Source organism: Paramisgurnus dabryanus, chromosome 24 (genome assembly GCF_030506205.2).
Source record: "Paramisgurnus dabryanus chromosome 24, PD_genome_1.1, whole genome shotgun sequence".
NCBI classification, from domain to species: Eukaryota; Metazoa; Chordata; class Actinopteri; order Cypriniformes; family Cobitidae; genus Paramisgurnus; species Paramisgurnus dabryanus.
The window spans coordinates 26,587,555-26,615,233 of NC_133360.1; the positions used below are offsets into that span (position 1 = coordinate 26,587,555).

General features: G+C 37.7%; 1 protein-coding gene across 7 annotated transcripts; it reads right to left on the reverse strand.

The window, feature by feature from the left end:
• Window positions 1-5,947: 5,947 nt before the first annotated feature.
• abi3bpb (ABI family, member 3 (NESH) binding protein b) lies at window positions 5,948-27,679 on the reverse strand. 7 transcript variants are annotated; one of them, XM_065259685.1, is made up of 22 exons: window positions 27,446-27,679; window positions 21,985-22,164; window positions 20,661-20,729; window positions 20,313-20,445; window positions 18,616-18,800; window positions 18,480-18,529; window positions 18,259-18,298; window positions 17,534-17,605; window positions 17,246-17,320; window positions 15,432-15,629; window positions 14,408-14,581; window positions 13,594-13,659; window positions 11,043-11,111; window positions 10,798-10,908; window positions 10,623-10,712; window positions 10,298-10,507; window positions 10,100-10,205; window positions 9,449-9,528; window positions 8,302-8,331; window positions 7,564-7,722; window positions 7,372-7,494; window positions 5,948-7,286 (listed from the first exon to the last, which is right to left on the reverse strand). In XM_065259685.1, exons 1-22 carry the CDS (start codon window positions 27,534-27,536, stop codon window positions 7,171-7,173), a joined length of 2,427 nt encoding a protein of 808 aa, XP_065115757.1. In that variant the 5' UTR covers window positions 27,537-27,679; the 3' UTR covers window positions 5,948-7,170. The 7 variants fall into 7 exon arrangements, with proteins under 7 accessions (XP_065115757.1, XP_065115758.1, XP_065115759.1 ...); XM_065259686.1 differs by lacking the exon at window positions 13,594-13,659; XM_065259687.1 differs by lacking the exon at window positions 15,432-15,629 and having other exon boundaries at window positions 27,446-27,678.

Genomic DNA, 27,679 nt, shown 5'->3' on the forward strand with positions numbered 1-27,679 from the left:
TCTTTTGATGGTTATCCGTGTGTTTGTGTCTGTTTGCCTAAAACAAAATAATATTTCCAGATGTTTTGAGTTCAGTTGAAGGTTTTTGTATTTTATAAGATGGTTAAATTTAGTTAAGGACATTTAATTTGTGACACAGCTTCTCAATGCCAACTTTTCCTCTGCCTTTGCAAATGACTTTTTGAGTGGATTACCAGCATATTTTAGTGCTTTATGAGCAAGAAAGATAATTATTGAAACATTTGAAGTGTTTATAAAACACACTCACACTAGCACTTTAAGATTTCAATCTTGACTTTGAAGCATCTTGTGAGCAGAATGCAAATGTGCGTCTTGTTTTAAATCTTTGAAGAGAAAACAAAGAAAAAAATAGTCCTACAAGACAAACATGACTTTTGCAAACATTCTCAAAACAAACATTTTAAAACTAATTTCAAAGCTATAAAATAAAAATAACCAGGCTTGGGTTATTTGCAGACTTGAAGCATTTGAGTTTTTGGTATCCACAAAAGTGTGCAGCAAAAAAACGTTTTTCCAAAATGACAAAACTTACCCAATTTATAAAAAACTGAAGCCAAAAGAAAAAAAAAACTTTATTTACTAATTTTAAACTCTGTGTATGTTTTGATAATCGTTCTCAATCTGATCTCTAACAAAATTCCTTCAAAAAAAAAAAAAAATATTTTTGCTAAAAAATTTTTTTAAAGAAAAACACCCATATTTAAGAATATAGATAGAATTTATAATTTACAATTTTTCCTGTTTATTGTTTGTTTGTTTATTTAAAACAGAGGGTCTGTTCTTTAATTTTATATTTGTATGTTTATATATTTTTAAAAGAAAATTTTCCTGGAAGGCATTTTGTGAAAATCACAAAAAATGCTGGGGGGCAATTTTTCAAAGAATGGCTGGCGGGGAATGAGTTAAGTTGAACCAATGATTACTTTTTACAATGTGTGAATTGTATGAAAATTGAATCTGAAAAAATAATCGAATGAAACTACAAATTTACGAATTACCCACCTTGTAAAAATGGTATGTTGTGTTGTTGCATTGTGTTGCCATGCACTACATTTATTTTAAAGCTTCATTTTTCAATTGACAACCATTCAGAATGTATAAAAATGTTTAGGTAGGCTAAAATATGGACCAATTGTTATGCCTGTATTTGAAAGCTAATAGTTTATATTGTGTTAAACATTTGTTTTTAACTCCAGCACTATAAGCACAGATGGAAATTATTTCCTTATTGATTGTCAAGGCTTAGTTTCTTTGAAACTCCTCTGGTGGTTTGTTTATAGTCGGTTTGTTATGTTGAGTTTGGTACTCCTAATTCCACCTAGCAAATTCGCATTTCCCCAGTGGTCTACTTTTTTTTGCTGGATATTGGCCACATTTTCACTTAGCAGGGGCGTATACACTTACCAGCACATGCTTGCTTCGAGCAATAATCTGGTTCTGTGAGATCTCAATATTGCTAAAAATATGCTGACTTGTTTTTTGTGTGGATGTGCATGTGTCTGTGCGGTTGTCTGTCTTATGTGTCAGAAAGTCTCCAATAAAGTTTAATCCATGAAGGGTGAAGAAATTGGATGTTTTGAGACTTTCTTCGCGGATGTTGTCCTTCCCGAAACCGCATGGATATATATATCCGTCTCGCCACAGCTGATCAAGGACATTTTGTGACTAGGATACGAGCGCATATATAAAATGAGAGTGATTCCACAGTACTCCAATAAGCTATGAAAATTACCGCAGGATGTTTTCTAGCCTCTTGTGGGTTTTGTTCGGTTTGATAGTCAGCAGATCCATTCGTTTTTCCCATTCATCTTTTATTGCTATTAAACTATTTGGCTTGTGTGAACAGATTCAGATGACACGCCCCCACTTATTTTAATTTGAACTCATTCCAGTTTGGTTTTGTTTATTTTAACATATGATTATAAAAGAAACAATGTGATAAATTAACAAAATGAATCATGTCTGTATGTATATTGTTGTAGATCAAACTCGACCACCTTCCAGACATTTTAACACCAAATGCTTGCGTTCGAAAACAGCTGGAGCGCAACAGAATACAGAAGTCTTGAGTTTCACGCTCACAACATCAAAACCTTGAGTCGGCACAATAACCAAAGATGTCAGCTTGCTTGTGTACACGAACCAAAAGTGTAAAATATCACGTTACAAGAATATGTCCTGTGTGAATGACCACTATCAACGTCAGACAGATTGTATAATGGATTGCTGTGGGCTGTATGCCAGGAATGTTATGCTCAATGACTTGGAAATATAACAAACAGCATTGATTTCTAAAGGAATTACTTATGTATTCAATGTCTGTTCAATGCATTCATAATTTTGAAGTGAGATAATACACACTGATTACACACAAATTTGTACGTCTTTTATGAGTTGGCTAATTCGTATTAATGCGTACGAAATGAATTGTACAAAAACATTACAGAAAACAAAAACAAAACCCCACCCCTAACCTTGCTTCTAACCCCAACATCACAGTGGCAAAAGCAAAACGAGTTAGCCACCTCGTAAAATACGTGCGAATTGTCATGAGATAGCGTTGGATAATAATCTGTGATTAAAGCAACACTATGTAGTTTTTTTACCTTTAAATAATGTCTCTAAAATTATTTCAGTGATAGAACAACTTTTAACTGGACAAATTGTACTGTTGCTGCAACCTGAGCAGCCTCCTAGCTGCTACAACCACATTCTGTAAATGGCGGTGGAGGGTAGAGCACACAGCCCCGCCCCTCCCCCTGCCTGCAGAAGAGTGTCTGATACCAGGCACTGTTGCGCTTTTCAACCACATGGGGGAGCTGCAAGTCATTTTTACATGGAAACTACATAGTGTTGCTTTAAGTAAGGAATAATTGATGACGGGCCATTGAATTATTTAAAAATAATGCACACCCAAGGTGGTAATACTGAATGATGCAATGCATTTCTCAACCAATCAGAATAAAGCATTCAACAGGCCCATGGTATAAACTAGTGTGATAAAATGTCGTAAATAATTTAACCATGCAACCCATTTGGCTCACACTGTGTAAAACAAATAAAGACTGCATCAAAAGTGTGTCTGGCATGTTTTCTTGTATATGAGCATTTAGGATTAAGCAAATTTGAAGTGAAAGTATTTGATGAACCTATAATACGATTAATTTATTCATGTCCATGGCACGAAATTCAGATTTATTTCACGAAATTAAGTCTTTTTCGTGTCACCTGCACAAATTTCTATAAATAGTTTTTCGTGTCCGTAGTATGACTTTCTTTTTCGTGACATTTTATATATTGTTTTCTGTTTTTTTCTATTTTAAATCATTGGCATTTGGTGATGGATTTTATGTTTTGGTTAGGATGTACTTTTATGTATTGTTTCTACATGTTTTTCTTCCGCTTTAAATATTCTCGCCTGGAGTTGGGGTTAAAGTTGGGGTTTGGGTTAGGATGTAATTTTATGTATTGGTTTTTACATGTTTTTCTACCACTTTTAAAACTATTCTCACCTGGAGTTTGGGTTAAAGTTGGGGTTTGGGTTAGGATTTACTTTTATTTATTGGTTTCTATATGTTTTGTAACAGAAAATGATTCTAACCCCAACCCCAAGCGACAATGGTAAGAAAATAGGGCAAAACTATGAATACGTAAAATGAAACGAAAAAGAAAGTCGTGCAACAAACACAAAAAAGTATTTATGAAATTTGTTCGAAAAAAAACATTTGTGCTCCATGCATGAAAAAAAGTTGAATTTCATGCCATGGACACAAATAAATGAATCAAATTCCTCGTGACTATAACACGACTTTCTGTGAGATCAGTCTGTGTTAGGTGGCGTTTAGCAGCTTTTGCGTCTGAGCTCCTCATCTATATACGCTACTTAGCTGAATATTTCTAGGAGGAGTTTTTGGGCAGTTATCTCGACTCTCTAATAACATATCAGTTTGGTTATACACTGCAAAAAATGACTTTCTTACTTAGTATTTTGTCTTGTTTTCAGTAGAGATATCTAAAAAATCTTAAATCAAGATGAATTTACTTAATGACCAAAATTACCTAAGAAAATAAGTCTGGTTTTTAGACAAAAAATATACAATTTAAGTGAATTTGTGCTTAAAACAAGCAAAATTATCTGCCAATGGGGTGAGAAAATTTTGCTTAAATTAAGAGTTTAAGAAAAAAAAACTTATTTTTAGATTTTTATTTCTCACCCCATTGGCAGATATTTTTGTTTGTTTTAAGCTGAAATTTACTTGAATTGTATATTTTTTGTCTATAAACTAAATTATTTTCTTAGGCAATTTTGCTCAACAAGAAAAAGCATCTTAATTTAAGAATTTTTAGATATTTCTACTTAAACCAAGACAAAAATACTAAGTAAGAGTCATTTTTTGCAGTGTATGAAGTTTCTAGAAGTTCTCCCAGCACATGTTGGGACATAAATTTCACACTGGACTTGCCACCAGGAGGCTTAATTCTGCCCTGGCTGCACTCTTGCTGGTACGCCAAGCATCGACGAAGTGCCTACATTGATTCATTGCCATGAGCGCAGCTGTGTGAATAGATTGCGGTATGAAAGCTAGCTGTGAAGTCTGCAGGGAGAAAGCTGCTGTATGTGAATGCTTTGCCGAAAAACAATTATAAATATCTTGATATTGTTGGTCAAAGATCAAAGTTCTTCAGGACACAGTCAACCTATTAAAAGTAATTTCATCCTGGTGTAAAATTCCATGGATTGCAATCGTGATCGGGTTTTTAGACACATTTCACTGCAACCAGAGCATTGGGCCTTACAGTATGTGGTCTATAGTGCTTACTCTGTAAATACATCATTGATTTGGCTCTAAATGTTTACTTGCATAATAGTGACTTTTTTTCCATGTAAATAAAGTTGTGGAAAACTGTAATAGTAGGTAACCCATCAGATTATTTTGCAATACAGTATCTGCCAATTCGTGTCATCATCTAACTTTAATGTTTGTTTCTTTCGTCAGTTCTCTTATTCAATCCTCTCTCTCTATTCTTTTTGTTGGAAACCTTATGAAATCACCGAAAGGCATTTTGAATTTTTACAGTCTTTCCCCCTCAATCTTTGTGGTTTTCAGGGGAATGTCCCTCTATTGGGTTTGGCGGTTTGAGCATTTCTTTTTTCTTGCTCTGGAAAAGTGTAGTAAGGCAGTAAAGCATGTATTGATGTTTATTTTTATAATTGAAGTTGTACTTGGTGGTGAGATGGAGCAATCTGAGAAAGGTTTAGTGGTGGTCAGATGTCCCAGGGGTCAGATGTCTGGAAAGCATGCACCTGGTCAAGTGCTGAAACATGAATTTCGTTAACAGAAAAACCACCTGTGCCGTTAGATAAGCAGTAGAGAGACTTGCTTCAATTATATTTTTTTCATAATAAGCATCTCAGTTGATCCAAATTAAACAGAACTTTTTGGTTTTAGTCTCCTAAGCAGCACTAAAAGGATGGTAAACAGAGACTTTTTGCTTCTCAAATTTGTGACCCTGTCTATGATTTGCTGTTTTCTACATATGATGTAAACAACAATCTGTGAAAATATAACCTTGATATCTTTAATATCAAGTGAAATCAATTATTGAAATCAAACTTTGATGCTTCTTCTCTCATCATTAGATTGAGACTTCAACCTGGATTTCACAGCCAGGGTCACATTTTTCTCTCAAGACTCATGTCTTAGATCTCGCTGTGAATTTCTTTTATTAATTAGCCTGCTAAATTCTTTCAAGACCAAATGTTCTTGTCTTTGCCGTCTGTTTGTCTATGACTTAATTAAGACATTTTACTGGGAAAAACTGGGCTAATTTTGAATAAATCAAGAACCCATGTCTCATGAAATATAAAAGAAACCTTTTCTGGGCAGGGCAACAACAAAAGACAAAAATTAAGACACACAGTCCGTTTTCTTAAAAAAGAAACATTGTATTTTTATTGTAAAATACATACAGAATTAGAAAAAACATGTCCAAAACAACAACAACATAAGTTTCATCTTACAAATTCAATACAAATTCCATGAAAATACGGATAAGCCAGATATACACCGCCAGGGAGATTGGCAGGGACAAAACTGTACAAAATACGGTACCCAGACAAGCTGTCCTATAAGTATCCTCAAGAGTCCTTGAACAATTACTGTAGTTAAACATTCAGAGAAGAGGAGTCGGGGTGCTTTTAGAAGTACACAAGACAAGTGTGACTTTGTGTTTTTCATTCTCGTATAGGTTTCCTGAAAAAATACTCTCTCCATATACATATAAATACATTTGTGATGTGCAAATTGCAAGTGTAAGGTATTCCTTACAATCTAGAACAACCAAATATATCAGGGCTTACATTGGAAGACTATAGCCGTGATATAAAGCATCTAACTGAATGTTAATGAGCTTGGTTTTGTATGTAAGTGTGTGTGTGTGTAAGGAAAACGATTATTTTCATCCCAACTTGTAAACATGTGTCCATTCTTCCTACGCTAGTGTGGGTAACCTGATTTGAGCCTCTTACTATTAATACATGTTTATAAAAGCAACATCGCAAATAGAGTCCCAGCTATACATATGAGTTTAAGTTTACATCTGAAATATCAGAGACTTTCAATATCAGTACAAAACTAATACAGCTGCCTCTGGTGCTAGACAAAAGCCCAGGCCGTCTTTATCGCTAAAGCGCCCTTTCTCACTGGAAAGCCATTACAAGAAACACGGCACCATAAACTTTGATAAATAAAATTACACAAAATATCAAAATAGTTTCAGGGAGCCAGCTTCCCAATATTTAAACAAGTATTCTTTCCTTTCTTTATAATGTTCGTCACTTCAATGCATCTGAAGTAGTTTATTTCTCATAATGAATTATTTTTTACTTTGCTCTAGTTATCGTACGATAAATAAAGATATGAGGCATTGTTTTGCTATTACATATCATGAATGCACTCAAAAGATTTCCCTGACTCTTTGATCCTGTACACTACTATACATGGTACGGACTTGTAGGCTGAGGAGTGATCAAACTCACCCTCACTGGTGTAAAAACAGTAAAAAAGCCTGTCATGTGACCGTAGCAGGCACCAAGCCCAACCAATGAGAGTTGTTCTTCAGGGTTTCATGTGGACACTTGCTCGTTTCCTACCATTTCCCTGGGATTGGCGTACCACACTCATACCACGCCACATAGGTGACATGGGAGCTTCCTCCTATTTGGCCAAAGTGGACTGGCTCTTGTCTCATTGCTCTGTAGAACCCTGAAAATCATCGATAAATGCGTTAGACCTAGTCTTGGGTGATAAAACTGATACCCATTTGGTGTGATAAATGGTCTTGTAATACCTGGCCTGACTGGAAGCTGTTCTGCAGGAAGCTGAGTGCCTGTTCTTCCATCAAGGAATGAGTCTACAAACTGGCAGTGGTCCTCGCCATGGCCCGTCTGGTCTCCAATGTTGTAAAATTTACCTACAATGAAAAGTAAAACAATTTAACATCCATGCTACAGTTAAATTAGCGTACTGAAAATGCACTGACCGTTGAGGGAGTCACTCAGGTAGATCTTGTACCGCAGAGAGTTGCAGAGTTGGATGCCAACAAATTTGCGGTACCACGTCCTCTTCACATACTGCTTCCCGTTGCATTCCGAATAAGAATCTGTTTTGAAGGGGAACTGGGTCCAGATGGCATCTTTACCTGAAAGAATAGTTATTTTTCTATATTATATTAGGTCCTGGCACTTATTGAGACATAAACACAATGTTTCTTTCAGTGGGCTTTTCAGAAGGTTATTGTAGTGCAGACCCCATTTTTATTTATACACGTGTTAGCAAAGACCAAGGGGCTGTTCCATTCATCTTTGTTTCCATTGGCTCCTGTCACACCCTCTTCTACTCGGTTCTCTATATTCATTGTTCCACTACTTTGACAATTTGGGTTGGAATAGACAATACACAGGAAGAAATCAAGTGAGATGGATATCAGGTCCATTCAAAACAGCTCAATCAGTACAAGAAAGTAACTGAGGCCTTTGTTATGAGCATGTTGGCTGAATTAAGGAGGATATTGTTATCCATTTGCCACTCTTGGATAAATGTTTTGTCTGGCTGAGAACTAGGTGTGGAAGAAGTGAACTCATAGGACGTCTTAACGTATTCACCATTTTGCTTGTTTTTTCTTTCTACCTCTTTTCGGTCTCTACCGGTCATCACATTATCAATTTATTTGACAGATAGGAATTTGTCACCTAAGATGGTTCCAAGAAAAAACACCTACCTGAGACGTTTTCGCTGACTCGGGGATCCGCTGTAAAAGAAAACAGAAAATGATGAGTAATTAGAAATTATGTCTTTCTATAAGAGCCACCTGCTCATGATCTGTACACTATTTGTAAGCCAACTCTCCATTGGTTGGCCATGGGTGGGCAGAGTACCTCAGGCGAAACAAGCAAGCACAAATACTGCATTTTTCCAATCTCGCTTTCAAAAGGAGATCAGCTGGCATGGGCCAACATGCTCGATCTGCCAGAGCTATAGGGGAGATGAGCCTCAGGGACTGTGGTAAAATCGCATCACTCAGTTTTTCTCTATTCCTATCACTGCACACATGGACTCTCTTTCCTTCTTTGCCCTTGTTTCCATTCTTGACTCTCTCTCAAACTCTTTTCTTTCTGCGTGCCAGATGAGGTTTAAAACTAAAGCCCCCTCCTATAAAACATCTAGACGATGTGAGTCTTTATTTGTTCTTTATTTATGATATGTTGTTAGTCAGCATGTAGGACAGGGAAAATCTGGCTGTGTGTCAGCACTCCAGGAGCGCATCTGCAGGCTGCGATGAGGCCAGGAGATATAACAGTACGGGAACACGCTGAAGTCATTAAGTTAACAACAAACAGCTCATTATATGTATATCACAAAGAGAGAAAGAAATCCCCAATCACAAATATGACTGACTTGTGCAGACCGCGGGTCCATATGTAAAGTCATGGCAAAGTAATTTGCAGCTGGGTATAGTTGTGTTGTATGCCACTTTAAAAACATATTTCATGTTAATACTAGGATTTGGTTTGTAGACAATGGCTCGTGGTTAAACCATAAATAAAATAAACATGCTGGTGGCATTTTAAGGATGTCTTTTACAAAAGCCCTATGCTGTATAAATGAATATAAACTGTCTCATTGGTACACAACCATTTGCAAATGGTATGTATGGATATAATGACTCATGATTAAACTATGAATTAAACAAACATGCTAGTAACTCAAGGGCATCCCTCATTAAGAGTCTATAAGAGAAACCTTAAACTGTTATAACTGCATAACTACACATCTGATTGACGAGTAATAAATGTGTAATAAATGTGTCATTGGTACATAACCATTTGCAAATGTGCTTAAGTTTGAAAGCCATTTAAAAGTATTACCAGACTCTGTGCTGAAAGACACTGGTTCACTAGGAGGCCCTTCACCAAGTTCATTCTTGGGCTTCACCTTGAATTCATAACTGTAAGGCAAGAGAAAGACAGGATATGTGGCATTACATTGCATTAAATCATAATGTATATTCATTTCAGATCAGCAGTTATGCTCCTGACAGATCAGGAAGTCTGTTTAATCAAAAATGATGTCTGTATTGGAAAACTGGTGAGTTGTTGTCAAATTCCGAGCAAAATTAGGTTCTTATTTCCCCGTCTTCAGAGCCTTGACATTTGATATATTTATTCTGCAGAGACTGAGGACTCTGGAGTCTGTGGCCACCCATTTAATGGATCCTCCATGTGTGATCTAGAGACATTACCAAGTCCCACGTGCCTCAGTCCATAGGAAGCCGTGGTTTATATTGTGTCACCAGATTGTGAGCCTATATTCAGCCTCATTAAAAATCTAGCAAGCATGCCAGCTCCCCCACAGCCAGACCACAGCGCACATGTCCAACACCTTGTCCAGACCCAGGGACCCATGCAAGCCCTAACACTTATGGTATTTGACACCCACGTGAACCAAAATACATCTATCAAACCCAAGAGGGTGCCTTAATAGGAAGTTTAAAATATGATTTTGCATTGAAACTTTACCTGCTCTCTGGTGTGAGGTTCTCCACAGCCGTATGAGTTTGGTTGGTGACAAGAATGGAAACCTGTTCACCATCGGGGGTTTTAGCAATTGAGATAACTTCATATTCTGTTTAAGGAGGAAAGTGAAAGGGTTAAAGTAAAACTTTGTTCTGTGTGTAATAAATTCAAAGCCCAAGGTGATCCATCTCTCAGGCTTACGTGTTGTTTCATTGTCAGTTTTCTCCCAATCAAGAATAATGAAGGAGGGACATCCTTCCACGGTTACTACGGTGAGGTTTGATGGGGCTGTTCTTGGAGGGCTGGTGACATTTTGTTCTGCACTTTCTTCTTCAAGGAAGTAACGCAGAGAGTTGGTGATGGAGCATGGTTCATCCGGCTTCTTGTCCGTCTTGTAGACCACATGTGGAGCTAAACAAAACAAGATTTCTGCTCTAAATTCATGTACTTATGTTGTTGTCAAAGCTCTCGTGATAACTTATATGTCTTTGAAACTTATACAGTTAAGAATAAGAAGTGCCATTACCAATATAGCGTTCTTTGCCCATGGCGTCAACTTTAGAAGCAGGGACAGAGCTGAATAGTGAAGAGTTCTCCCATGTTTCAAATCGGGGTGCTTGGACAACAAAGATAGAAAAGATGTCAATACTAGTGATATTTTGCTACATGTCAAAATATTTCTAAAATATAGGCATGTGTACCTGTCACTGTTGGAGCAGTGGTTGTTTTGGGTTTGGAGGGTTTCGCTGTCACAGGTTGTTGCTTGGGTGTCATGATAGGGTTTTTGTCCTTATTCAGGTCTGGGATCTTGTCTTTAAATAGATTCAACATCAAACAAATTCAAACAATTTCCTTTCAGCATTTCTTGACAAACAGTTTTAGTGAAAGCATAGTGAATATAAGTGCTTTATACCAACAATTTGTTTTAGTTCTATCTTCAACCCACCTTTTTCTCCTGGTTTGGCCACAGAATTGCGCTTTTCTAATGGATTAGGGAGGCGTGCAGCTGGAGGACCTACAACCATAAAAGGAGAGTTGAAACCACAGAATCTTCATAACCGAATGAGTAACCCACTTGTCCCTTTTCTCTCATCTGTATCTAGTAATAATACATTCATGATGAGGGTGCATCTGAAATTCTTCAACCCTGTAGTAATAAGTCAAAAGTATCCCTTCTCTCCACACTCATTTCCATAATGTTCTCTAAGTATGATTAAACCAAAAAATTGTTACCACCTTCATTTTTGTTCTTAAACGCTTTCCCCCATTTTAATCTTTTGTGGAACACAAATAAGAGACATCATATCTGTTCAACCAACAAAGATGAATTTTCCCTTTAAGTGTTCCATAAAAGAAAGTTGGAATAACATGAAGGTGAATAAATATTGACAGAAGGTTTGGTTTTAGGTGAACTATTCCTTCAGTGTTTTTTTATCATGAAAAACAGTGGAACACATCACTATCAACTCTGCAAGTCTGGAAGAACTGCTTTTCTGCAACGTGGGTTGAGTTTGAATCGTCTTTGATTTTGGAATAGTTGCCATTTTTACTTTTTAACATGCATTTTAAGAGGGAAAGAATATCAAATAAAACCCCTGATTCAAGCAGACATTTTGGAAAGTGTTATTCTTCAACTTATCACACCATTAACCTAAAGATAAAGCTCTTGTCTAGCCAGAGTACACTACATAAATACATTGTACTGTAAATACCCAAATGGGTGATAGTGTCAATCCATCAGACTCTAGCAGAATTTGTTTTTATTTCTAAATAATTATTATACTAGTATACTCATTTTATAACAACCTTCAATTTTCTTTGCGAAGCTAAGGTTTATCTGCTTTTCTATTTAGAGGTGAGGTAGCAAAAAAAGAGGTCACACTCCCTTGTGAATTTCATTGAAAATGAAAGAAAATTCTTATGACTGTTTTCTGTCTGATTGCATGATTGCATGGATGAAGTCTAAACATTGGCACTTCAACTTCTTTCAAGGCTTCAGTTCTTAATGCCAGCATGCAGAACAGCCAAACGCAAACAGGCTGGAGCATGTGGACCCTTCCCAGGAAAACTGATTAATTTTACATCCGAACCACCAGTTGAAACCCTTAGTTCATCACAGGGTAAATCAAACTGAGCTCTAACTCCCCAAATCCTGTGGTACGAGTAAAAATTAAGCTTGGTGGTAAAAAAACTAAATTTTCTGTAAATAAAAATAAGGACCAACACATATAATACTCTGCTAACAAAAAAGTAATTTTCCAAGAGCTAGCAGAAGTGATGACCACTGTTGTGGCTAATCAAAAAATGGTTTTGGTCTCATGCAGTCAAGGGCTGTCACATGAATCTGCTTATTCCCTGACCAAAAATCTTTGCTTCAGTTAAAAATATTATCAGCAAAGATTCATGGCTTTTGGTCTTTAGATGGGGAATTGATTCAGATAAATGCAAATTAAAACCGATTCCTCAAGTATCACTGGTCAAAAGATCTGTTTTGTAGTGTTCCACTGTTTTGCACAAGCTATAAAACAACATTTTCACTAGGTATACTTCTAATTATGTTAGGTTTGAAACACCCTTAAAATAGTCAAAGTCCACAGTAAACAATAAAAGTTTTGGTATTCATAGATTATCCAATAGTATAATTCCATACTATAAGCCTTTCTTCATTTGCTGTAGAGAAATGGAAATTATGTAAAGCTGACTGAAAAAGTCCCCATCCCACATGGAAACAATAAAGCAAGCAAAAGTCATGCAAACTTTAACCAGCAGCAGCTACAGTCCTCTGCAGACAGGAGTATCAAACATTATTGCTAAAATGCACAAATACAAGAGCCACAGAATGAAACAAAACAGTTTAAGACAATGTGGTGGGTTTCTGTATTCTCCTAAAGACCGGAATACATGTTTTTTTTTTCTTTTAAAAATAAATACCTTATAACATTGTTTGACAGTATCATGTTGGTGATGGTTTGCAAATAAAAGAGAACAACAAGCCATTGAAAATCTGGGAAACAGCTTTGACAAATACACCACGAAGCTTGCGGCAGCATGGGATCGGCAGAAGCTTGCGAAACAACAACAAACGTCGAAGACGACATGACAAACTTGCGAGCAAATGAATTGATTGGTGAATGGACTGGACGGATGAATAGACAAAGATGAGTTTACAGTAGGGGTTGCACCAACTACTTGACTAGTTGACTAGTTCTGTCACTTATAAACGCGTCACGTTTGTCTTTACTAGGTTGTTGGGTTCTTTACAAACTACAAATTTACAAACTACAAACATATTAGGATGAAAATATGCGGAGGCAAACATAAGGTTTGTATGATCAAAAAACATCGACTAGTCTACTAGTAAAAATAAGTAGTTGTGCAAGTCCTAGTTTATAAGAGGTAATGAATGGTAAGGACATTAACATGGGCTGCGTCACAAATACAGTTTTTGCGGGTTAATTATGGCTAATACACATGAAGGACGAGTTGTCTCTTTTTACCCATTCCTAGTCTGGACCAGAGGACTGGTTTAGGTAGAGAGAGTCCCTTATGGTGCTCACCATTAGCTGTTGGAGGGGAAAAGAATGGATGTTATGTAGAAAAAAGAGACTAAGGCAGCATAGGCAGCATCATGTTGTGGTTTTCTTTTGAGGGTGTGTGCACAACAGCTAAACAAAACTGTTTTTTATATATAACCACTGATGACTGATGGAAGTTAAATGGAGTTATAGGTGTCTCCTCAACTGCCTAAAGCAAAGGGGGCTCTTTAAGATCAGATTTGTGCACATGCCAACAGTCTGCATGCCCATTGGGCTAAATCACACATACTTTATTGACAGTAAAACTGTCAGGAGTGTCAGAGTATGACGGCTGGTTTGCGCACACACCACATGTTTCAAAGGAGAAAATTTGCTTCGCTATGTCAATGATTGCTGCCCCAAGAAAGTTGATATTCTCCACTTCCAGCAAAAATGGCAAAGAGCATAACAAGGCTTTAGAAAGCCAAATAATATCAAAGAAAGAAAGCAGAGAAATACACAGCTGAAGATTTCAAAGGTGGCAGCTATGGTATGGAACGCAATAATTTGTTTCTAGGTGATCCAAGCTGGTCATTGACTGGTCTACCAGCAACCATGTTCCAAGAACCAGCTTAACCACCTTAAACTAGTATGGAAAGCTGATCCACCAGCCTGGACCAGTTAATGACCAACTAATATCCAGCTTGGGTCATCTACAAACCAGGTTCCAACACACATCAGGTATGTTTAAGGTAAAGAGAGTTTTAAGCAAGAGAGGGGTAGGAATATATTTTACCCCCATATCTTCGGGAAGGGTCACCAGGCCTGGGGGAGGAAATTCTCATGCCGTTAGAAAGGTGATAATGAGGATATCTGCCCAGTGGTGAAGGGTTGCTGAGGTTCATTGTTAGCATTGAACCACTGGGTTTGGGTGGAAAAGAAGACATTGGTTCTTTCCGGATGTTCTTACCTAGATGAAAAGAACAAACAGCAGCTTTGGTTATGTCATGTCAGCTCTAGAACTAGAAATGTATGATGGGGCAAGTGCAACCATGTATTGGGCCGCTACGTGCCAAAAAACATTATACGTATTCTATTCTGTTTCAGTTAACCTACTGTATAGTGATTTAATTCAATTTAATTCAGTTATCTGAATAATGTGTGAATTAATCATTTAAAAGTAGATGTTTTGACTACAATGAGGTTAAATCTGATGTGTTGTGTGCTTTGTAAAGTGCAGCAGTGCATTCCTGTGAAGACAAGACCTGGTGTAAGGGAGGGAACAGGAAAGCCGTGACTTCAAACAATAACACAGACATGATCTACACACAAATGGGACAGTTGTGATTGCTTGTCTGACACTGCAAGTAAATAAAGGGATTATGGGAACTGATGTCACTGCGGCTCTTAATGTTTTCATTGACTGTCTTATTCACACAGTCTGAGACAGCTCTTCCTGTTTTTCATTGAAATGCAGCGTGTAGGAATATCTTTCTGTTTAGGACCGAAACTACTGTGTTTATTTGAAACGCGGTATGTACATTCATTAATTTCCTGTGGCTGTGTATCACTTTCATCCAACCCCTCCTAAAAAGTTAAATGGAATGATGCTTTGAAGTCTGTTTTTTAGTCTAAACTTGGCTGTGGTAAAATGCATAATCAGTCTGAATAATAGACACGTTTGCACCAAAATAAAATAACCAACAACTGGTGTATAAACAGTGCATTGCTGGAAAAATTGTTATTTCCTTACACCTGTCACCCATTAGATCCTGAAAGTAATATTTTTTTATAAAAGAAGTTAAAAAGTAAGCAATTACCAGTGGAACTATTTGGCTGCTGAGTGACACTAGGTGGCCTGGTTTGGGGGTGTCCGTGGTTTGTCCGGGCACCGTTGGGTAGGGAATAGGGGGTAGGGGTGACTGGAAGATGGGAGGGTTTAGTGGGTAGAAGTTGGGGGAGGACAGGAGGGATCTCCACCAGCTGAGAGGAGTCATTTCTAACATGACTGATTGAATCTGTTTAAGAGAAATGAGCAGATGAGCCTTCCCTGCTGTAAAAACCAGGTTTTACCAGCTCAAGGTGGAGTAGTTGGTCAGCCAGTTCAAGATGTGCTTGGAAACATTGTAAACAAGCACAACTTGGTCTGTACCAGCATAACCAACTTAGTCTACTAGCTTTAACCAGGCTGACATTGGCACTAATAGGTGCAGTTTAGCAGATCAACCTTTTAGGTCAGCTTGGATCAACTAATGACCGGTTTGAACCACCTTAAGCTCGTTTTTGCTGGAATTTCCAGGAGAGTTGATTATTGAGACCATTTTTGAGACTAAACAGTGTGGATTGTAATATTGTTTTTCAGTCATGACGTTGTGCAGACTGTTTAGACAAAATCAACTTTTACGTGCCAGTACCAATTAATTTCTATCCCATCTAATTAGAATGGCAGGGATTTTTGAATGCCTTTATCCATTGCATGGCATTTTGCCCTCATCTCCACCCATTTAGTTTAGTTAAACATTTGACTTGATGGTTTTCTCAAAGGGATTAAGAATGAATTTGTTGACTTTGGTCTCATAATCAGTTTGGCTCCAGGTGGAAAACACAGGGAGAGTCGTACTGTTATCTTATCCGGAGTTCAAAGACAGAGGAAGACAGGAAAGGAGGTGAGACTCCCAGAGTTCTGCCTTTCCCTGCTAGAACCGAAAACGTGACTGATTCTTCTTCTAGCGTGCAGTGACTTCATGCAGACTGAAAAAGGCCAGCGGCTCAAGATGCAAAAATTCAATAAGTGAGGAATCCTTGAATGAATAAATGATGGGATGATAAGATAAAAGAATGAGATGATCTGGTAACTCAGAAAATGAAAAGTAAGAAAAATAAGCTAAAAAGTTAACAAGTTAAGCTATAAGTTGACTAACAAACAAAGTATGCATATATAATAGTATATGCTACTCCAAGGTACTTTATAACATACCACAATATTTACATGGTAAATGTTTAAACATCCCCAGTGTGTATCATGTATGTATGTCAAACAAAAAGAATGAATTTCTGTTATGGCTATACTTATTTTGCTATTAGGACTTAGGAATAGATTAACATTTATTAATTTGTAGTTTAAAGATGGTTTGATGTATGGCTGCTTGTATTCTTCTTCTTCTATGTCTATTCACAGAGACAAAGAAAGAGGAAATTCGAGGAAACTGTTATGAACAGACAAGGAATGACCAAACAGAAAATTGGAGAAATGCCAAGGGAGTGAATGAAAGGGAAGGTGTAGGACAGGGAGAAAACTGATTGGTGGATTCAGAGTCTGACTGGTGCTTATTGGTGGAGCGTGAGCAGGCCTACAAGAGACCGCGCAAATGCGTGACCATGCGTGACCACAGGGGCATTCCCTTCCCAGCACCCTGGTAGAACTTACACTTACATTTCCTCAGGTCAGGAATCCTCATCACGGTGGGATTTGGACTTTCTAACTCAATGTTCTTAAAAGTCATGCCAGCATGCAGCCAATCATAACAGCGGATGTCTAATCCCGCCCACATCCAGCAATAAGTTTGACAGCAAAGCGATTACCAACTAACTGCACATAAGCAGAGTGATTCGAAACAAAACTTCTTTCGGTTACCCAATGGGAGCTGAGGCCATTTTTGCTCATTGGCTCTTGGAGCAGCAACGGTTCCTTGCTGGCCCATTGGTGGCACTGTGGGAAATAATGCAACCTTTCATAAATGGGAAAAAACTGAGACGAAAGACAAAATAAGGAGGCAACCTCAGAAAGACTCTTGAAAGGAAAGAGTATTTATATACATTGCTATGCGAGCCTGATGCCAAGTGCCAGTTTAAAGCCACTAACTGGAATAAAAACAGATCCTGGGTTAAAAAGGTGAGAGAAAAAGAAAGAAAGAGAAATTACCAAAAGCTGTCTTGGTAGCTCCAATAAAGCCTGGGTTTTTGAACTGTCCTTGCTGGGTTTTGTTGTGAATAGCTAGAAAGGAGGTGGTGATGGAACAAAGCAACATTTTTAAACAAATGAACAACATTTAATGCTCAGTTTGTCCCTTTCTACACATGTATATACAGTATGTACACTACAATCAAGGGTTAAATTGGAATTTGACATGTGAAGGAACTCTTGAAATTAAACAGGTGCAGAAATAAGTCAACCTATAGGGCTGATATCAGCCTAATATCAGGGTAAAGGCTCAGATGACACTACCCTGTATCTCGTACATAAGGTTATCTTGTTTATTATAAGAAGTTTGGTTATGTGGACACAGTAAACTTACCTACTCCTAAATTACATATTACATTACATAATCATTTTTGGATCGGCATAAAAAAAGGTGAAGTTAATACATGTCTGCCTTAATTTATAAATTAACAATAATCAATCTTTTTTAAAGGCATATGTATGCATGATTATTTTCTGCTTTTCCACAAAAATATTGTGTGTCTCTTCTGATTGGGTGAACCAGCCTGACTTTTATGTAGCCTTGACACTGGTTCAGATTACAAGTACAACGAAAAGATTTCATTTCCCCCCTCCTCCATACCTGTAGATCCAAGAACACTGGTCTGCTCCATCCCAATTTAACCCCTGACTACAATAGTGTACATATAAATAGTTAATGGTCTTACCAGTTCGAGGTGGGAACATGGGATCCAACTTAGATCCAACCTGTACAAAAAGGGTTAAAATGTTTATCTTCCCTCATTAAGAAATTAATTTCTCTTCATATTATGTGAAGCAACACAGTAACCAGGGTATTACCACAAGTGGGTTTGTAAGTTGACAGTCTTATAGGTATCAATACCCATGTCATGTCATGATCATGTTTACATGCATCAACAGTACATACCCTGACAAAGGGAGGTCTATTGTGTTTGAAGGGCATCTGCATGATTTTTTCTGAAACAAAATGTGAAATGTGATTTATTCTTGCAGGGAAAAACTTTCAAAAGAATAGATTCAATAGATGTTCAGGTGTCTTCTACCTTCCATTTTGGTGTTGTGGATCACTGGTTTACTCCACACTCCACTGCGCTGGTCATCTTTGCTGGGTCTGACAACAAACTCATAGGGTGTGTTGGGCTTGAGGTTGTCAATCACAGTATCAGAGGTAGGACATGTTTGATAGATCCACTTTCTGTTTTTTTCTCGGTAGCGGATGGTGTAATACCTGTTTCAGACAGATAGTAAAATTATTGTTTTAGGGTATACAAGAAGTAGTAGAAAGACTCTAGAGTCATGTCTACAAGCTGGTTTTGATGCCACTAAAAAGTCCAAGTTCAGACTAGAATACATTTTTATGAAGATCCAGGCTGGTTTGTTCACCAACATCGGTCACCAGTTAAGTCTTGCTGCATACGCTTGTTAAGACACCAGCACATCAGGAAGTTGCCAATGTATGTTACCAGCTACCAAAACACTTAAAAACTTAATTTAGTACATACACTTTATTGCCAAAAGTTTTGGGATGCCCCTCCAAATCATTGAATTCAGGTGTTTCAGTCACTTCCAGTGAATGGAACTCTTAATGCTTCAGCATACCAAGACATTTTGGACAATTTCATGCTCCCAACTTTGTGGGAACAGTTTGGGGATGGCCCATTCCTGTTCCAACATGACTGTGCACACGTGCACAAAGCAAGGTCCATAGAGACATGGATGAGTGAGTTTGGTGTGGAGGAACTTGACTGTCCTACACAAAGTCCTGACCTCAACCCAAAAGGACATCTTTGGGATGAATTAGAACGGAGACTACAAGCGAGGCCATCTCGTCCAACATCAGTGTCTGACCTTACAAATGTGCTTTTAGAAGAATGGTCAAAAATTTCCATAAACACACACCTAAACCTTGTAGAAAGTCTTCCAAGAAGAGTTGAGGTGTTATAACTGCAAAGGGTGGGCCAACCCCATATTAAACCCTATGGATTAAGAAGGGGATGTCATTCAGGTTCATGTGCATATAAAGGCAGGTGTCCCAAAACTTTTGGCAATATGTTTAATTCAGTTTAAGCAAAACCTAGCTTGAGTCAACAGGTAAGGTCATAGTCTCTTTAAGAAACTAGTTTATTGCGTCATAGCAGTGATCGGGTATTAAACAGAAGGGCTGATGTTACAGTAGGTTTATTAAGAGTGGTGCTGGTACCAGACTTTAGCTCTTAAGTCCTTTGGCCTGGGTCAACATTTCCAGTGGCCTATCCAAAAGTTTCCCCTTAAAGAAGAAAAAGGTTTCACATATGTTTGTATATGAAAACCAGAACACATAAGGGAGGTGGAACAAATGTCAATGCGTTGCAATCCTCAAAAAGCGTTTTAACATGCAGACACTCCACACCTGCAGTTTCAAAAAATCCATATCACGCACAATTTTCCTTGTTGTAGAAAAACTTCACACTCACTGAATGGGTCTCTGCTGAACAGTTGCGCAATATAAATCCTGTCTCCTGTCTGCAGTTAGTGCAACCTGAAAATCTTAGAAAATATTTTGCATGCACTGCCAGGCTTTTAAATAAAGGGTTCATAAATGCTGGGGACAGGTGAAAATCTTGTTTTTCCATGTTTTTTAGGTTGAATGTTCTTTAAATATGAAGTGAAGTGAATAAAGTCTTCCTCTGGGATTTGGGGTACTCGTATGGAACAGTTTAATGAAGGATAAAGTACAATCCAGATGTTGTGTATAACTCACCCATCCTCCAAGCAGTCGTTCATGATGTTTCCTTCATATGGTGTCTTTAAGTAGGTTCCCCAAGACAAGAGAACTGATGTTGGTGTGACAGAGTCAATCACCAGATGAAGAGGTTTGTCCAGATTCACCTTACCTGTTTTAAATCCAATTTGTCATTTGTTAGCATGAAAATATAGCAGTGTTTCTATCTATTGCTTACTGGAGGTTCTCATGCAAGTAATTTGTAACATGTTCTGTACTTAATATATCTTTTAAGAAGTGTTTTGGTTTATAGTTCATTGTTAATACTCTTTGTATTTGTTTGTTAATATATGCTACAGCCACCAATGTACTGTATGTATCAAGCACCTGTGCAATGCTTCTTTACATCATTGGTTGGAATTGGTTGAACAGCCACTAGGTACTTAGGCTCAGCATCTGTAAAGGCAAACATCAAATTATTCAAGGATTGAAACAAATTCCACGATCTTTTAGCTAACAGGAATTAAATAAGCAAGCCCAAAAAAAGAGATGGACAGGATAAAGCATAAATCTAAAGTCTGAAAGAGTTTTGTGGACTTTTGTTTGGTAAAATTTTTTCAGATGTGAAGTTTTCCACAGTTTATAGGTCTTTAATGTCTGATAAACATCCTCATTCATTTGGCAAAATTTGATATAAAGTTTGTTATTTGTGCTTTTGTAATAATTCTGAATATGAAGAATGGAAAAACCATTTAGATCCATTAGCACGATTCAGAATTTGACAAACAAAAAGTGTCAAACAAAACAAAGACATGTTTGTGTATGTGTGGCATGCCATCTGGTGTCCATGTGTATCATATTAAAATCTCCCCAAATACTGTATATTTTGGAATGATGACCCCTAAGCCTTTGCATAATACTGAATAATGATGTGATTGTGTGCTAATGTGCTGAAATAGGTAAAGATGCATAGGTGAGCTTCTGGATTAGCCATTTCCATTGAATGTACACTCAAAGATCATGACTTGGAGGCTAACATTTGAGACTTTGTCCAAAGCAGGCTTTGACAAGCCCTAATGCGGTATGTGCATGTGGAACAAGACCGGTGCATTGACCAAACCTAACAGAGCATAGCTATACTGAAAAAATCCAAAAAGTGAGAATTTATTATGTGTTGTTTACTTTCTACAGTGGCAAACAATGCCATTGGTGATTCTAAAGCCATTATATCTGTCATATCTTTAGCAGCTAAATGAACCACCTGGAGTTGGCCAATTATCAAAAAACTAACATTAGCTTTAGGGTAGAGGGTGTGTGACCCAACGATAACCTTCTGTGGATTGCTGCTCCTGGGAAAATGTGGCTTAATGAAGATAAATGGACTACAGGAAATTATTTAACAAGGAACAATAAACATGGCTAGTGTTACCGGGACTAACATGCAACCTTTTGACCTTGTCAAACGTGATCTGTGGCACGAAGGAAGTTATAGTGGTCTTCCTTCTGCATTTTTTGGGGTTGTGATAAGTACTGCGGTAGTACTGAATAGCATTTTTATGGGTTCAGTTGGAGTTTAGGTTTTCACTTGGCAAACTGTGGGTGTTGAAATCAAGGAGGTGGTTTTGATGTTGTTTTGTGGCTTCTCTTAGCATTTTTAAGGAAATACTTTAATCTCTGTAGGGCAATAACGTCTGTCTGTGGTTAAACTTACCAATCTCGGTCTCATAGGGTTCACCATTCTCTGGAAGCTGGATGAACTGTTTGGAGAACATGCTGGAACCATAGCCCAGAATGTAGCCTTCAAGTTTGATATCAGGATTGGGCCGAACAAATTTCAGAACTATGGTATCACCGGTGGCGTTGATGCGAACCTTCATATTTTGTCTTCTTACTGTGAAGTGGAAAAAACATTACATTTAATTGGCTTTATGAAAAATGTCCAAGTGCTGGACCACCTAAGAATGTTTATATAAAATAAAAGTGACTCTTAGAACTATGCAATGAATAAATGATTCATTACTCACTAAGTAGAAAGAGCAAGACTTTGTTTCTTATGTCCTGCATGGAGTTTTTTATAGGGTTTATTGATTTATGGGGCCAAAGGGGATGGAAGGCAGCTCTTTTGAGGAGTGCAAAAGTATGCCATGAAAATCACCATTGTGGTAAATCAAGGACAATAGTTTTCCCATCATTTTGCTCAAAGCGCAATAGCATGCGGACTGCCAATATTTCACCTGTGTTATGTAGCTCTTTATTCAGAGGAAATACAAGCTTTTGAAAACTGATTTTGGAAAACTGACAGTCACACATCAAATGTCACATTTAAAGCCACATTATTTCTACACCTGCGCCAAGCAATTCATTATAAATGACTTCCTTTTATACCAGTGTCTTCTTTCACCACCGTTTCGTTTTGTTGGATAATTTGCAGCATGGAAAATGTCTCGAGTCAGTTTCAGGACCCTTCTAAATCCAATAAGCCACGCGGCTGAGTGAAGGTTTTTCCGTTTCCACCTTCTTCCCATCAATCACAAGCATTTAACGATTACACTGGGTTACAGAGGCCGCATAACGTCCCCTCTTAAATTGATTTAGACTGGCTTGGTCTGGGCTTTTGGAAAATGATTTGTGTATTTAACATTTACAAATAATTACAAGCTTGGCAGGTCTGGCTTGACGGATCCATCATTTAATTACAATGTAGCGTCATTCTAACTGAAACGCTTGTTAATCAGGCTAATTAAGAAGGGTTTCAGATGATCCTATGATAAATTGGAGAGGTGGAAAATCTACAAGCTAATTCTCTTCCAGACCTTTTGAATCTTTCGAATCAGTTAAACAAACAGCAAAGAGGAAGTGTGCATGGTCAGGAAAGCCATCAGATTTGTGTGTGGGGAAAACACATACTTTTGAGCTACTTGTATCATTGTAAATAAACTTCTCTGTGGAGTGTATGCAAAAGTTGGTGAACTCTACTTGCTTTCCAGACCAGCTACGAGAAATATCGCTTTAATTGACTGTAATTAAACAGCTAGCGCAGTCTTGTTCCTGTTTTTTCTTATAACTGTATATGTCTGTTTTGATTTCTGGAGCGTGCCAGTGTAGCTTTAGGCTGCGGAAAATAGTTGCGGATGGGTATGACACTGTTAGTGGTTATTCAAGTAGGGTAAACTAGTCATGCGCTCAACAGTCACGCCTGTCATTGGCTGTAATGATCAATGCTGCAAAAACAATGAATAAAAAGAAATATTTGATGCAACGTAAGATCTAAATGTAATGCCTTAATCTACATTTTCATTTATTTTTCAAGTTTCATTGTAATTGCATTGAAAGTGCACAGATGCTAATGGTGCAAGCGTTGTTGCACGTGGCATGACGCCTTCATGGGCATGAATGTACATGTGAACATTAGAGATATTGGTAGGGTATAAAGGATGCAACTTTTTTAAACAGTGATGTGCAAATGATGATCATAAAGGTAGGCATAATTATACTTCTTCAAAAAATCAGCAAGCCAAAACTGGATGTAACCTTTCTAACTTAAGAGAACAAATCAATTCCGATCCCTAAATCATTTAATAGACTTATAAGTGGTCAGCCAAGTCACGTTTTACATCTTACTTGACAAAGTAAATACAATTACTAGTCGTAGCATGTTTTATGCTGATCTAGTTTTTTTTTGCACCAAAGGTCATCAGAAAGTCTCAGACTATACTAAAACAAAAGAAAACTAATTCATGTAACGACAATCTTTTTTTCTTTTGAATAAAAATAAGGATTAGACTTGGTGCTCCAACAAATGAAAACCACAGAGGGTGGGCCAATGGAATGGATCTGAAGTAAAATAAAAGGGGGGAGGTACATTTTGACACGAGTGACAAGCATAATCATGTATGTCAAGTTGAATGACAACCAGATCCAATCAAAAGCCCTGCCCCAAGCTGCATTCTGTCAGATACTGTTGTTTTTTTGCTGTTGCATGAATACAGTCCAATTTTTTGGTACTGAGAGACGTCTGGCATTTGTTCCACATAATTTACAAATGCATTGATTTTTATAAAGGCCTACTTGATTCACAGCAATTCTTTTTGGACGAAGGCCACGTTACGCCGGGCACTTGCCAAAGTGGATTCAGCATTTGTTCACTTTATCAAATCAAGGGATTTATTTTAAAAACGGGTTCAAGTGTTCTTTTTCCACTCTGTTTTTCTCTTTTTCAGAAGTCTCCACGTTTAAGATTTTAAATAAACTAATTTAGGAAAATTAGAAAAGATTTTTCATTTACAACAAGCAGTCGCTTAAGCATAAATAATTGCTTTCCATGGAAAATCTAACAGCTCTTTTGCTCCACATCTTTGGACAAACATGACCAAAATATCCAAGGAGATGGCACTAAACTTCAGAAGGAGTTGATCACCTGAGGGTCCGGAGGAGACGTAAATCTACCGTTTTCCCAGACATCAGATAATCGTTCATCTTCCAGTCACATTTACAACAGCACTGATCTCTACACTCAACAGCTGCCATCCTCTTTCCTTTCCAATCCTTTCATCTACTGTACTTGGTTTTGTTATAAGTTTTCTGAGGTTCTCACCTAGACATATGTTCATATTATTAATACACAAACAATTCTTTATGCTAGCATCTCTCAAATGGGACTTTGTTCTAGTATGCAAGTTTAGTATGCTTTTATTTTGTACTAGTATGCAAAGTTTTCAGTACTTCTTGTTCAAAGAATCCACAGCATGTGCTATTAAACATGAAAAAGTGTTTTAAATACGTTTACTAAACACATATTCTATGGCAGAATGTGCATTTTTAGATGTACACCTCACAATTTCTAACCTTAAAAAATAGTGAGCTGTCATTTTAAATGTCATAATGAAAAGAAAGTGACATCATCTGAGTTTCCAAAAGGAGCCAAGTTCAAAATTGGGCAAGATCTACTTATTATCTACTTATTAAAAAGGCTCTAAATATTTCTTTTCTATAAGATTTCCACTCTCCTACATAATAAAACTGTTTAGTATTATTATTTTCTTCATATTTCTGAAAGTCATATTGTTGAGTGTTGAGAATTAGTGATTGAAAGCCAAAATCAGGGAGATTAAAAGGTATACTCCCAGAAAAAAAAGGGACAAGAAGATACAAAAGTTGTCACTACCCTACTGAAAAATCCAACTAAGACCAGCATAAGCTGGTAGCTGGTTTTAGTTGGTTTAAGGTGGCAGTAGCTGGCAAAGCTGGCCAAGCTGGTCTTCCAGTCTAAGTCCAATTAGACCAACTTAAAAAGCGACCAAAACACAGCTAGACCAGCTTGCTACACCGGGAAAACCAGCTAAAACTAGCTAACCAGCTTATGCTGGTCTTAGCTGGATTTTTTCAGTAGGGTAGGGTGGTACCTTATCAAAAACCTACACTTTTGTACCTAAAAGGTGCATATTGGTACCTTAAAGATACACATTGGTACCTCAATGGTACACATTGGTACCTTAGAGGTACCTACCGGTACCCCAAAGGTGCATATTTTTACCAATATGGTATATATTAAGACCTTCCAGTGACAACTTTTGTACCTTTTTCTGTGAGTGTACCCAACTGCACTACCCAATTACAAGTTCATAATATCCCAATATATTTTTATGAATGCTGCTTGAGATGGTACAATGTCATTTATTAACCCTTAGACATCTTCTCAAAATTTCTCATAGAAATGACATTTCATAGAAAGGCATTTAAAATCAGGTTTTTGGCTTTAGTTATCTGCATTTTCAACTTCCAGCACTTCCATTTACATCCCAGCTGCCTGCATAATGTCAACTTTGCCCAAGGCAAATGAAAGTACAGTAACAAGCAGAAGCTTAGTCTGAGCCAGGTGAATAAGCAAGACAGGCTAATGTTTCCCTTTATGGGGTGAATTATCAAATCAAAATTCTAGAGATAATTCATTTGCATCTTGAAACACTCAAAATCTATCGACTTGTTGCCTCAAACTCTTTGCATTTTGTTCAGTAAATCTCTATAAGGAAACTGCATTGCCCATCATCTTAAACGCAGATCTCTGATGGTTTTGATTGACTATCTGTGTTGAATGATGCTCATGAGACTGGGCAGTGAGCCAGAACAGACACATTTTCCATTGTAGATGGAGGTGGTTTTTAATAGCTGATGAATGAGTGTTGATGATGAACTCTAAGCTTGTATTACCAATGCCGTAGCTAATCTGAGCACACAGGGATGCGGGGATCATGAGATCTTGCACAGATATGCACCAGACACGCACAAAGACCTCTGGCAATGATTTAGAGTGTGTTGAAACATACAGTACGCTCATGCACAAACGCACATTTTTAAAAAAAAATAAGTACACACACATATGCGTAAGAACACACACAGTTGAGCGTCATCATGAAGACTACACTGCGTACACATGCTCGCACACGTTACGCACATGCACAAGAGAAACATTGATTTTGGCAAGCAGAATACGCCATGAGGTAACAATTATTGCTGTATTGTTGCAAGCCTGTTTCACATTTTAGTCAATCAAAATTACATATGCTAGAATATAGACAGCGATTCATGCCTTTCCTGAGCTGTTATCTAGATTTGGACCATTTTTAGCTGGTCACATTGACCAACACCACTTCGGCCAAACAGGACTGTCATCTTACTGTACACCACCAAAAACGAACTTTGGTTGTTTCAGCAGTGTGGTTTTTTAAGGTTAACACTCGGCAAATTGCATGTTTTGTGTCATCCAAATCTTTTCCTTTCCATAGTTAAGCTTCAATCCATTTATAACAAAAAGAGTCAAATAAGGTTATTTTCCCAATACATGCTACACACAAGCGGCTCATGCACTCACAAATGCACCTGCAAGTTTAAAAATGCCTTGGTTTTCCCTTTAAATGCATAAAAATTAAACTGATGCATGTGAATCGAGGACAACTTGCAATGCAAATGCAATTGGTTAATGTTACCCCCCCCCCAAAAAAAGAATTAAGAACCTTAATTCTTAATACCTGCAAGTCCACTGGCATTTAAATATCTTTGCACACACCACAATCCTCTACTATTCAGAAATGCATTCTCAAACACAAAGGCGCACCATGTAAACATGCATAAACATGCTGTAGGGCATTCCACTTTGAGTGTGATGCTGAACTTGCCTCGGACCCTCTGTGCAGAGCTGCATGCGAAGAGAAGAATTCCTGCGAGCGTCAGTAGGAGGCTCAAGCGGAGGAGAGTGCTGCCTGCCATGGTGCTCTGACTCCAGTCGAGGAGGGATGCTGCCCAAAATTTTCTAAGTCTTTTGCTTTTAGTTCTTCTGCTGGTGTCAGCTCAGGACTTCTTCAACCCACTGTGTGCAGTTGCTGAGTGATAGTCCGTGTGAGGAGTCCTCC